Consider the following 14014-nt stretch of genomic DNA (forward strand, 5'->3'; position numbering starts at 1 on the left):
GACTCAATTACTTGACTTTGATGTCTTTCGACAAAATGGTAATTTTAGTGCAGATGGTTTGCTTGTTCTACAGAGATGAGATTACCTACAGTGTGGGATCAGACCCTTCGCCCCAACAAGTCCATACCGACCCTCCGAAGAATAACCCACCCAGACCTATTTCCCTCTGACTAATGCACCTAACACCATGGGCAATTTAGCATGGCCAATTCACCTGACCTGCATATCTTTGGACTGTGGGAGGAAACAGGAGCAGTCAAAGTGGCAGATGGAGTTTAATTTAGATAAACGTGAAGAAAGCAAATCTTAGCAGGACTTATACACTTAATGGTAAGGTCCTAGGGAGTGTTGCTGAACAAAGAGACGTTGGCGTGCAGGTTCATAGCTCCTTGAAAGTGGAGTCGCAGGTAGATAGGATAGTGAAGAAGGCAGTTGGTATGCTTTCCTTAATGGTCAGAGTATTGAGTACAGGAGTTGGGAGGTCATGTTATGGCTGTGCAGGACATTGGTTAGGCCACTGTTGGAATATTGCATGCAATTCTGGTCTCCTTCCTATCAGAAAGATGTTGTGAAACTTGAAAGGGTTCAGAAAAGATTTACTAGGATGTTGCCAGAGTTGGAGGATTTGAGCTATAGGGCGAGGTTCAATAGGCTGTGGCTGTTTTCCCTGGAATGTCTGAGGCTGAGGAGTGACCTTAGAGAGGTTTATAAAATCATGAGAGGCATGGATAGGATAAATAGACAAAGTCTTTTCCCTGGGTTGGGGGTGTCCAGACGTCGAGGGCATCGGTTTAGGGTGAGAGGGGAAAGAAATAAAAGAGACCTAAGGGGCAACTTTTTCACGCAGAGGGTGGTACGTGTATGGAATGAGCTGCCAGAGGAAGTGGTGGAGGCTGGTACAATTGCAACATTTAAAAAGCATCTGGATGGGTATATGATTAAGAAGGGTTTAGAGGGATATGGGCCAGGTGCTGGCAGGTGGGACTAGTTTGGATTGGGATATCTGGTCAGCATGGACGAGTTGGATCATAGGATCTGTTTCCGTGCTGTACATCTCTATGATGCTATGTCTCTATTTGCCACTAACCTATCTATTAGCCCTTCAAATACTTTCAGCAACCCTTGATTTGAGCTCCTTAAGTGATTGCACTGAAATCAAATTTAGTCTTCTTAGCAATTGAGACATCCTAAGTAAGAAATATTCTGATTTGAAGCTTATCTTGATTGTTCTACCATTCTGGAATTTACTCCAATTTATTCAATGTATTTCATTGTAGGTTTTTACATTTTGCTACTTTTTGGTTCAAGGCATTGGGAATAGACTGAATGTTTTGTAAATTGGAAAAGTTTGAAAAGGAAAATGAGGTGGACATGCTGACATTGTCTGTCATTGGATGCAAACTTTGAAATAATTGTGATTTTAAAAATGAATTATTAATCAAGTAATAATGCAATAATATACGTTATTTTTCTAATAGGTTACTGCCCCGCCTCCAGTCCCATCTGCTAAAGCTGCATCAAAGAAGTCCAAGAAGGTAAGGAATATTGTTTGATAACAAATGTTAATTTGAAAATGAATAATTTAAAATTATCAATACTTTAAAAATAATCTTATGAAATGATTACTATTATTTGAGAACAAAAATGTTATGACATAACGTTAGACTAGATAAATGAATTGATTCAGAGATGACTTGTTAGAACCCAAGGCTCAGAAACGTGTTTATCGTCTATCCATTTTTCTGATGCTGAACATTAGAAACATTATCTTCTAATATAGCAGTCAGGAAGCTTATGTTAGACTTGGAGGTTCATTGCCAATATATTGGATTTTACGTGCCTATGGAAATTACTGAATAACTTATGTAAATAAGGGTTGAATAATTGCAGCATGTATTGTGAAATTGACTTGTCCTTTCACTGGCTTTGTCATGTTTTAGAAGTTGCCTTGCAATTTGTGGCACTAGCTTCTGAGAAGGACCATTGTTCAGCATGAAAAGAACAAAAATATTTGCCAATTTACGCTGATGATTTAGCTTCACAGAAACAATCGAAAATTTATAATACAGATGGAAGTACATAAGGAAGATGAGAAAAACTTATGATGAAGTAACAAATTACATGTTATAATGATAGATTTAGGTGAGGAAAAATGAAGATGCACAGCACCACATTTGACTATTAATGTCATTATGGCTCTTCACTTTTATGCCATGGATCACTTTCAGGATACAGGCTGATATAAATTACATATTACAGTTTGCAAAACAGATCTGCATTAGGAAGATCACCGGGGCTTCTTACATTTTTAGAAACACCAACATCTCACTATCTGTGGCCAGATAAAGGGGGGATCAGAGAGCACTAAACTTTGCATTAAGTAAAACCTGAAAAAGCTGCGGATGCCATAAATTGCTGGAAAAGCTCAGCAGGTCTGACAGCATCTATGGAGAGAAATCAGAGTTAGTATTTCAGGTTGATGTTCTGGGAAGGGTCATTCGACCTGGAACATTAACTCTGATTTCTCTACACCGATGCTGCCAGACCTGCTGAGCTTTTCTAGCAATTTCTATTTTTGTTACTAAACTTTGCCCATGACAGGCTCCACAGGGAACAAAGCACTTCGCACTATCCCCATATTGCCTTGTATGTTCACCAAGATTAACAACCTTGCTTCTTTGTCAATCGTAAAGCTTTAACCCACTTGACCGTCAGCTGATTTGCAGCCACATCCAATTTATGATGTGTGTCTGAAGCATTTTTACAGCACTCATGAATAATTTATCCTATGCCAATTATTTGTGCCTCTTTTATTCCTGCCAGGCCATCAAGTAAAAGGTTTGTTACTGGGTTATCTAATCCAGATGTGAATTATCACTCAATATCAGCATGGGACCGCTGCATTGTTGGCCAGCAATGCTGTCCATGCCTCCACAAGTGAACTGAGTCCTCCATCAACAACTCCAGTGTCACAATTTCCTCTAACTCTTTGTTGCCTGACTCTTGAACATTCTAATGTCCACTCCACCACTCTATCTTCCCAGCCCCATAACCAATCACTATCACCTTGTTTAATGATTTGAGATCCTGTCACTAGCTTCCTTGGCTACAAACTTGGACATTTTTTTGATAACCTTTACGGCCTATTTTAGCAATGTCTTAAGAACAGTCCACTTTGTTCATTTCTAATATTTCCATTTTTGATTTGCATCCATTTTCTTTGTAATTGTGTTTCAGTGAAGCTTCTTGGAACAGTTTTTTTCTAAAGTAAAGATGATTTCTAAAAAAAGGTCATTGTTACAATTAGTGCTGCTGTATAAACCATATTGTGATGTCATATGCTTGGTGAGTTTTGGAAATATTATTATCTGATTGCGACTTGGATATTTGCTGGCTAATTACTTCAGTAGCAGTGTAACCTTTTGAAAGAATTTTATTAGACGATTTATTTATTGGCATAGTTTATGAATATGTGCAACGAGTTATACTAATTCATGCTTCTAAAAGCTGCATAATTATTGCTCGCAGAATTAAAACTTACACTTTGTTACAGGATGATGACGATGGAACTGAAATGGGAGATGGAGATGACTGGAATTTGGGGAAGTCACTCATCAAACCTCCTGATCAGCTGGATCTTACTGAACAAGTGAGTAACATGTTATGATTTAAGTTTTTTTTATGGCAAATTCGAGCATTTTTGAAATTAAAGTTGTGCAAGAGTTGTTAAAACATATGTTCATTGTATTTATTTTCTTATAACTCTTTTGAAACAAGTTTCAAATCTTTTCTAGTAACAATGTGGTTACTATTCCTTACACTGAAGGATAGATATTTTGAAAGTATTTCTGCCCTTCAAATCTTTACAGTTTTATTACCTCTGGTGCGTCTTTTTTTCTGAAGACAGCACCTCTTTTTGGGGTATAATTCCATTTGCACTTGTGGCAGAGGATTGGAGAATTGCAAATGTTACACCCTTGTTCCAAAAAGGGTGTAAAGACAACCCCATGACTACAGGCCAGTGGGGTTAACGGCGATGGAGGGAAAGCTTCTAGAGACAATAATTAGGGACAAAGTTCGTAGTTACTTGATGAACCACAGTTTAATTCAGGAAAGCAGGAAGGTTTTCCTAAGGACAATCATGTTTAATAACTTGTGAGTTTTTTGATAACAGAGAGAATTATTGAAGGTAATGCTGCTGATATGAACTCCCAAAAAGTATTTCATAAAGTGTTGTCCAACTGGCACATGACCAAAGATGGAACTCTGAATAATCGTTAACATAGATATGAATGTGGATAAGTGAAGGAAACAAAGATTAGTAATCATTGGATGGATTTAAGATGTGAACTGTGCAGAGGATAATCTAGAACTATAAAATTGGTGAAATTCTTAAGGGGATTGACAGGGCAATTGCTGAGAGGATAATTGTCCTTGTGGGAGAGTGTAGGATAAGAGGAGACAGTCACAGAATAAAGGGGCATCAATTTAAGACTGTGATTAGAAGCAATTTCTTCTCTTGGTTGTAAGTCCTTGGAACTCATTGCCACAGAGAGCTGTGGGGCAGAATCCTTATGTCAGAAAGATAGATTCTTGATAAGTAGGGGAATCAATGGTTACAGGGAAGTGACTGGAAAGTGGATGTGAGGAATGTCATATCAGCCATGACCCTATTGAATGGCAGAGCAGGCGCGAGGGGCCTGTTCCTATTTCGTATGATCTTATTGAATGTGTGACAAAGAGGTGGGTAAAATATCATGCAGAAGTGTGAAATGAATAACTTTGATTGGGAGAACATGGTACAAAAATATAAAATAAAGCTTACTATCCTTTAAAGGCATGTGGGAGCACAGGAAACTATTTCGGTGTAAGTCAATTAAGATGGCAGGACAGGTTCAAGTAGCAACTATTAAATCATTTGGAATCCTACGCTTTGCTAGTAGGAACATGGAATACAAAATTAAGGAAACTATGTGAAATGTGTACAGAGCAACTGGTTTATTGCATCCTGTTTTGTATCACCCTTTAAGAAGGATATAAAATTATTAGAGAGAGTGCAGACAAGATTTAAAAGAATGGCCTTAAGGATGAGGAACTAGATGTAAATAGATTGTTGAAATGGGAAGCATTTTCCTTGGAGAAAAGCTTCAGAGAAAATTTGATGCATATATTTACAATATGAAGGATCTGGACATTTAGATAGGGAAAATCTATGGTTATTGACAGGATAGTGATCAATAGGACATAGATGAAAGGAATTGACATTATATCAATGGTAACCTGAGGAAAATGCATTGCCTGAGAGTGTGGCGGAGGCAGAGTTAATTGGGAAGGAGTTTTGCCTGAAAAGGAAGAATTTCCATAGCTATATGGATAAGATGGATTTTTGGCATTAAACATAGTGCAGATACAATGGGCAGAAATTTGGTAGGGGAAGAGGACAGATGGTTTGTCTCTGAATGGGATGCCCACCTTCCAGCCAAGTTTTGGCTGGGCAAGCTTGCACCTTCTTCCTGTCACTCAGGAGGATATCCTGCTTTCAGGATTTGCTGGCCAGTCCCCTTACAGCAGTGCAGTGCTGTGGAGTGAGCACTGGTGGGAGTGCAGGAAAAGGCCCTAGAAGATCAGGGCTGGCAAAGAAAGGTGTCTCAAGATTTTACGAAAAGTAAAGATTGTAGCATGGAGGAGAGACGTGTGCAGAGACTTTCTGCCAACTGAGAAAATATTGAACAAGCCTAAATTGCTGAAACCTGCAACCCATTCTAAAAGATGAAAGACTTAACAGCAGTCTGGGTTTGTTCAAAATATTGTTTCAGTTGCACTGTAATCTTTTGCTATAAATTCTGTGTCTTGTGGTCCTGCTTCACAGCAACCTGATGAAGGAGCAGCGCTCTGAAAGCTAGTGCTTCCAAATAGACCTGTTGGACTATAACGTGGTGCTGTGTGATTTTTAACTTTGTCCACCCCAGTCCAACACCAGCTCCTCTACATCTTAACGGTTCCAGACAATTCACCCTATTTCTATGCATTGTAAGTTTGGTTGAAGTGGTTCATAGCTGTTAACACTTCTTCAGAATTCATCTCGGTCAAGATTATTTTCCAAATAAATTCCGTCCACTAAGTTCAAGCCAGTAAATCTCACAAACTTCGGCCAGTAGGACCATCATAGATTGCAATTGCAGCTTACCATCACTTTTTTTTCAGGGCAACTAATAGTGGGTAGTGAATATTGCCCAGCCAATGGCACCCCATCTCAAAAGCAAATTTTTAAAAATTCACATGGGAAAGAAACTATCTGAAAATGCTATCTTCCTCGAAACAGCCTGCTTAGTCTTAATAAACCATAGCAGTGTTGTAAACATTCAATATATTTTAATAGTCTTGGATGTTTCTCTTCAAAATATATTCTTCCTCACTTAAGGAGTACATAAGAGAACAGAATTGGTTTCCATTGGAACAGAAAATCTCAAATGAGATGATTTACTAATTCCACAATTAAAAAAAAATTGCAAAAAATGCACTTTAAATGAATAGGTGTACTACTATGCCAAAACTATCAAAAGGTGTGACACCAAATCTAATAGAGTCCAGTTCAATATTATTTGTAACTATTCAAAGATATCTAGGAATATCTATGAATACAATATCCTTCAACATTTAAGCTTTTACCTTAAAGCCTCAAGTAAGCACCCTCTCCCAGTGGGAGAAATATATTTTGAGAAACCTTCTTGAGGGTTTTTGATTGCTGTCAAATCTTCAGTCAAGAATTTTATGTTGTTCTGATCCTCCCTCCTTTGCAAATGTGTTTGCCTTTTGTTTAAGTTCATTCCACTTCCATGTGAAGCTGTGAATAATGTTATTCCTTAATTATGCAACAAGATTTCCTTTGTAAAATTGTGAGCTTTTATTTAGTCAATTTGTTTGTGATGTTTTTTAACTATTATATGAAAACTCAAGACTCCTCCTGAGTGACGCATTGATATTAATAACACAGTAAAAAAAGGGATAAAGTCTTGCAGAGTGAATATAGGAAGTTAGTAAAGATGTTAAAAAGCACAACTTGAAGGGTAGTAATCTTTGGAGTACTCCCAGTGCCATGTGCAAGTAAGAGTAGGAATAAGATGAAGAGGGCAGATGAATGTGTGGCTGAGGAGTTGGTGCAGGGGGTAGGGATTGACATTTTTGGATCATTGGGATCTCTTCTGGTGCAGAAGTGACCTGTATAAGAAGGAAGTGTTGCACTTGAACAGGAGATGGACCAATTTCTTGGCAAAGATTTGCTGGAGCTATTCAGGAAGATTCAAACTAGTCTGGCAGGGTTGTGGGACTCTTAGCAGTTATGAGGCAAGAGTTGAAGCTGATGCAAAAGTTTAAGGGAACAAGTTAAATAGACAAGGCAGGCAAGACCATAGCAGGCAACTAAAGATTGATGGATTAAGGTACAGAGGTCTGACAGGAAAGGCAGATGAAATCAGGGCATGGATATGAACATGGGACTGGAATATCATAGCTATTATAGAGGGTGGGACCGGACTTGCATCTCAATATTTGGGGGTGTAGATACTATAGGGCAGTTAGGAAGGGAGGCAAGAGAGGAATGGGAGTGGTGTTTTTGATTAGGGATAACATTATGGCGTTACTTAGGGAGGATATTTCTGGGAGATCATCCAGTGAAACTATATGGGTGGAACTGAGAAATAAGAAGACAGTGATCACCTTTATGGGATTGTACTATAGACCCCCAATAGTCAGTGAGAAATTGAGGAGGAAATATGGAGAGAGATCTCAGATATTTGTTAGAGAAATAGGGTTGTAATGGTGGGGGATTTAAACTTTCCAAAGATATACTAGGACTGCCATAGTATTAAAGGCTTGGATGGGGAGGAATTTGTTAATTGTATCCAAGGAAATTTTCTCAAGCAAGTAGATGTACCTACTAGAGAAGGAGCAAAATTTGACCTTCTCTTGGGAAATAAGGCAGGGGAAACGACCGGGGTGTTGGTGGGGGAGCACTTTGGGAACTGTGACCATAATATAATTAGTTTTAAAATAGTTCTGGGAAAGGATAGGTTTGGCCTACAAGTTAAAGTTCCAAATTGCGGCAAGGCCAATTTTGACAGTATTAGACAGGATATTTCAAAAGTTGATTGGGGAAGGCTGTTTTCAGATAAAGGGATGTCTAAGAAGTGGGAGTCTTTCAAAAGTGAGATAACTAGAGTTCAGAGACAACATGTTCCTATATTGTAAGGGGCAAGGCTGATGGAATAGGGAACACCTTTTGACTCGAGATATTGACACTTTGGTCAATAAAAAGGAGGCATATGTCAGGTATAGACATACAAGTGAATCCCTTGAGGAGTATGGGGTGTAGGAATTCACTTAGATAAATCAGGAGGACAGCATGGGGACATAAGATAGCTTTGGTAGATAAGGTTAAGAAGAATCCAAAGAGATTCTACAAGTATATTAAAGGCACAAGATTAACTAGTGAGAGAATTGGCCTCCTTAAAAAGCAACGAGGTCATCCATGTGTGGAACAAGAGATGGGTGAGATCCTAAACAAATATTCCATGGCAATATTTACTGTAGAAAAAGACATGGAAGCTATGAAACTTGGGGAAATAAATAGTGATGTCTTAGAAAGAGATCGTATTACAGAAGAGGATGTCTTAAATGCATAAAGATAGAAATATATCCAGGACCTGATCAGGTGTATCCCAGGACTTTGTGGAATACTAAGGAAGAAATTGATGGCCCTGAGCAGAGATATTTGTATCATTGACAGCCATGGATGAGATGTTGGAAGACTGATGAGGCTATTTAAGAAAGTCTGCATGGAAAAGCCAGGGAACAAGAGACTGGAGAGGCTGACATCAATGATGGGTAAGTTGTGGGAGGTGCTAATGAGATACAGGATCTACATACATTTGGAAAGGCAAGGACGTATTAATGATAGTCAGCATGGCTTTGTTCATGGGAAATATTGTCTCACAAACTTGATTGAGTTTTTTTGAATAGGTAACTAAAGATAGATGAAGGAGTGGTAGATGTTGTCTACATGGACTTTAGCAAGGCTTCGACAAGTTTCTGCACAGTAGACTGGATATTAAGTTCGATCACATAGAATCCAGGGAGAGCTAGACAATTGGATACAAAATTGGCTTGTTGGTAGATGACAGAGGGTGTTGGGAGAGAGTTGGTCTGACCTGTGACCAGTGGTAAGTCACAACCATTGATGCTAGGCCCACTGTTGTTCATCAAATCTCTAAATAATTTGGATGAGAATCTAAGAGGTAGCGTTAGTAAGTATGCAGATACCACCAATTTTGGTGTCATAGTAGACAGTGAAGAAAGTTATCTAAGATACAACAAGGGTTTAATTTAGGTGTTGCAATTTGGGAAGACAAACCTGGACAGGACTTATACAGTTATTGATAGTGCCCTGGAGAATGTTGTCGAACAGAGAGGCCTGGGATGCAAGTAAGTAGTTCCTTGAAAGTGGCATCACAGGTAGACAGGGCAGTGAAGAAGGCACTTGACATGCTTGCTACATCAGAGCACTGAGTATCATGTTACAGCTGTACAAGGCATTGCTGAGGCTATATTTGGAGTACTGCATGCAATCTAGTCATCCTGCTATAGGAAGGATATTATTAAACTGGAACGGCTGCAAAAGAAATTAACAAGGATGTTACCGAGACTGGAGGACTTATACAGAGAGGCTGGATAGCCTGGCTCTTTTTTCCTCTGGAGTGTCAGAGGCTGAAGGATGATCTTATACAGGTTTATAAAATCATCCGGGGTGTAGATAAGGTGAGTAGTCAAGGTCTTTTCCCAGGGTAGGGGAATCTAAAACTAGAAAATATAGTTTTAAGTTGAGAGTAGAAAGATTTAAAAGGGACCTGAGGGGCAAGGTTTTCATACAGGGAATGTGTGTGTATTGAACGAGCTGCCAAAGGAAGGGGTGGAGTAGAATTATAACATGTAAAACATTTGGACAGGCACATGGTTAGGAAAGGTTTAGAGAGATATGGGCCAAATGCAGGCAAATGGTACTTGTTCAGGATGAGAAACTTGTTTGGCATGGGCGAGTTGGGCTGAAGGGCTTGATACCATGCTGTATGACTCTATGATTCGAGAAGCAGGCAACAGTGTTCTTCACTCTCTTCTCCTGATGTTCCTTTTTCCCCATCCACACAGACCCAATCAAAGTGCTCATCCTCGTCTGCACTTCTTGTTGGGGGTGAGTCACTTTTCTTCTCATTATAGGCAATCTTATCAAGCAGTAAGAGAAAGGGAAGGATTGAATGTGATGGCAATGCGTGCACTTTGTGAACATGCATAAACATAGGCATTACTCTGCAGTAGATAAAAGAAGTGCATTGCCTGGGATTTAGTTGAACGTTGGCTGCTTAAGGAATCATAAAGAGTTTGAGAAATATTCTGCAATGTGTTAGTCTTGTATTTTGTGAGTGAGGATGGGAACTTTAAACAAGAAAGCAAGGATGACTTGCTTTATATTGAAATTTCAAATGTACTCTGTATGGTTATATTTTAGGAATTAAAAGAAGAAATTACTCGTGTTCTTACAGCTGATAACCCCCACGCTCCTGAAAATATTGTGAGATTCAGCTTTAAAGTGAGTAATGTAATTATGTAAATTGCATGCCTATTTTGTGTAATAATAATTAATATGTATATTCAGAAATTTTTGATAGAAAGTTAGATCACATGTAATACAGAGAGAACTAGTCATTTGAATACAGAGTTGGCTTGAAGGTGGAAGACAGAGGTTGGTGGTGGAGGGTTGATTTTCAGAATGGAAGCTTCTGACCAGTGGTGTGCCACAAAATCAGTGTTGGATCCACTGCTTGTCATCATTTATATAAATGATTTGAATGTGAGGTTAGTAAGTTTGGAGGTACGGTTAGTAAGTTTGCTGATGACACTAAAATTGGAGGTGTAGTGAACAGCAAGGATCTTGATCTGATGGGCCAATGGGCCAAGGAGTGGCAGATGAAGTTTAATTAAGATAAGTGTGAGGTACTGCATTTTGGAAAGACAAATCAGGGCATGAATTATGCACTTAATGGGGATTGTTACTGAACAAAGAGACGTTTGAGTAAAGGTTCATTGTTCCTTGAAAGTGGAGTCACAGGTAGATAGGATAGTGAAGAAGGAGTTTGGTATGCTTTCCTTTATTGGTCAGGGCATTTAGTTCTAGGAGTTGGGAGGTCATGTTGCGGCTGTACAGGACAATGGTTAGGCCATTAATAGCATACACCAGTCAATCCCTGCTATAGGAAGGATATTGTGAAACTTGAAAGAGTTTAGAAAAGATTTACAAGGATATTGCCAGGGCTGGAGGGTTTGATCAATAGGGAGAAGCTGAATAGGCTGGGGCTAGTTTCCCTGGAGCATAGGAAGCTGAGAGGTGACCTTTTGGAGGTTTATAAAATCATGAGGGGCATGGATATGGTAAATAGACAAGGTCTTTTCTCTGAGGTGGGAGGGGGAGAGGGGAAATATTTAGAATGGACTTTAAGGGGCAACTTTTTAAAGCAGAGGGGGAAGCATGTATAGAATGAGCTGCCGGAAGAAGTTGTGGAGGCTGGTACAATCACAATATCTAAAAAGCATCCAGATGGTTCTATGAATAGGAAGGGTTTGAAGGGATATGAGCCAAATGCTGGCAATAGGAACTAAATTTATTTAGGATATCTGGTTGACGAATGGACTAAAGGGTCTGCTTCCGTGCTGTACATCTCTATGACTATGAATCTGAAGGCTGATATCCATAGGTTGGAAACTCTGACGGTATGTAGTCAAATATACATCAAATTAAAATAATATAGTATATTTCCAAAGTCCTCAAACATGTTGGCTGACAAATTGGGCTTAATGACACCTTTTCTGGTTACAGTAAGTGCTGTTAGGGATCCAATAAGTTGTATCTGTTGTACACGCACATTTTTGATACCATGTATGTGAGATGACATCTGGAAAAGGCATTAATCCATGTATAGTGAATTTTCATTGCAAGTATGTAGAATAGGTAGATCATGAAGTCAACCAATGTAAAATGCTGATCAGATTCCAGCACTACTGTCTTGGAACTTCATTTTCCAGTTAACATGTGTTAAGCAGCACGAAGCATCTCTTGCCAGTATTAACTACTCAACAGTGTGTTGCTGATTGATTCTAATTGTCTTCTACAATTCTACAATCATAGAATCCTTATAGTGTGGAAGGAGGCCATTTGGCCAATTGAGTCCACACCAACCCTCTGAAGAGCATCTTCCAATCCTATCCCTGTAACCCTGCATTTCCCAAGGCTAATCCACCTAGCCTGCATATGGACTGTGGGAGGAAACTAGAGCACCCAGAAGAAACCCACACTGACATGGTGAGAATGTGCAAACTCCACACAGACAATCGCCCAAGGGTGGACTCGAACCTGGGTTATAGTGCTGTGATGCAGCAGTACTAATCACTGAATCACCATGCCGCCCCATTTGGACAAGCATTTGTTGCTTTCTTTGGTTGTTAAAAGTTGCAAACATTTACAGAATGATGTACTGAATAATTTTTTGCTGACTTCCGTTAACTTGTTCCCATACCTGAGGCATGATATTTACGTTGTATTGCATGCTTTAACCAGTATGTTCTGTAATGTTCAGTGGGTATCTTGAGTTTCTGAATGGCTCCAAAGAAATACAAGTCTGTCTCTCTCTTCCTTTTCTGATACACATAAATGATTATTGAATTTGTAACACAAAAACAATTATCTCACACAGAACAGTGGACATTATCAATTAGGCATGTTAGAAGTGATTATCAAAAAATTTATTTAAATGCAGATGCAAGAAATTATTAGTACTTAGATTTGATTTGGAGAATTTTCAAGTCTTAAAGTAATAATCATAAATTCTATTTCATGAACTATATGGCAATAATGTGTTGACAGTAAGACAAAATTTACATATACGCACTAAAATAACGTAAGGTTTCTGCATCAAAAATTCATTCACTGTGAGTTTCTGATGATTCATTATTTTAGCACACCACCAAACATCATGTTAGACTCCTTCACATTAACTTTTCGATTCTGCTTCTTCTTCTTATACAGCTCCTTATGTTTGAGAATAGCGTTTTCACCTTGGTTCAGTTGGTTCTAAATTGGCTAATGAGTTCAATGCAATGTAGAATCATAGAATTCTTACAAGGCAGCTAGATGCCATTCGGCCCATTGAATCCACACTGACCCTCCGAAAAGCATCCCACCCATTTTCTTCCCGTAATCCCGCATTGACCATGGCTAATTCACCTAGCCTGCACATCCCTGGACACAATGGACAATTTAGCACGGCGAACCCACCTAACCTGCACATCTTTGGACTGTAGGAGGAAACCAGAGCACCTGATGGAAATCCACGTAGACTTGGGAAGAAGGAGCAAACTGTGCAACATGCAAGGCAGTGGTGCTTGAAGGATTAGATAGATAAGCTGACTGTGTCATTTTTACTCTCTCCAACATTCCCTTTGCCCCTCCACATTCCTGACAAAGTCTTTCATTTAATCAGTCACAAACCAGGGACTTCCATTAGTCAAATGGAATGTTTGACTTATCTAACAATGCTTTGAAGATATCCATTAAGTCTTTTGATGTGACTAAGTTCTATGTACATTAGTTGCTTCAGAAGCTTAATGTCAGGATATGATGAGCACCACTGGGAGGAGCTGATTTTAAGTGTTAAGCATCTCAATGGTCTGCAGGTTAGCTTGGGAGAAAATACTGCTTATGGACTGTCTTTGTTGCCACCAGATTTGCAAGATCTTGCAAAGGTAACGCTTGAGGGTCCAGCACTTTTGGGTCATTGCTACTTGGTAGATCATGACCTAAGAATCTGATTTGAGATAAAATAAAGAACTGCAGATGATGGAGATCTGAAACAAGCAAAACCAAAAGCATGAACAGAAGCAGAAATAAAATTGCTGGTTTTCCAGCAGTTCT

The 14014-nt window shown here is 39.1% G+C and overlaps 1 protein-coding gene across 4 annotated transcripts in view; it reads left to right on the plus strand.

Moving 5' to 3' along the window:
* The window catches only part of dnai1.2 (dynein, axonemal, intermediate chain 1, paralog 2), a 286217-nt gene that overhangs the window by 8095 nt on the left and 264108 nt on the right, over positions 1 to 14014 (plus strand). For 3 of the 4 annotated variants that reach the window (XM_072573170.1, XM_072573160.1, XM_072573151.1), the window contains exons 2-4: positions 1479 to 1535; positions 3554 to 3649; positions 10559 to 10639. In XM_072573170.1, coding sequence (XP_072429271.1) covers positions 1479 to 1535; positions 3554 to 3649; positions 10559 to 10639 — 234 coding nt within the window. Of the gene's footprint in view, positions 1 to 1478; positions 1536 to 3553; positions 3650 to 10558; positions 10640 to 12232; positions 12407 to 14014 lie in introns of those variants that run through there. The other variant, XM_072573179.1, reaches the window with a different exon arrangement.

This window comes from Chiloscyllium punctatum, chromosome 1, assembly GCF_047496795.1.
Source record: "Chiloscyllium punctatum isolate Juve2018m chromosome 1, sChiPun1.3, whole genome shotgun sequence".
Lineage (NCBI taxonomy): Eukaryota > Metazoa > Chordata > Chondrichthyes > Orectolobiformes > Hemiscylliidae > Chiloscyllium > Chiloscyllium punctatum.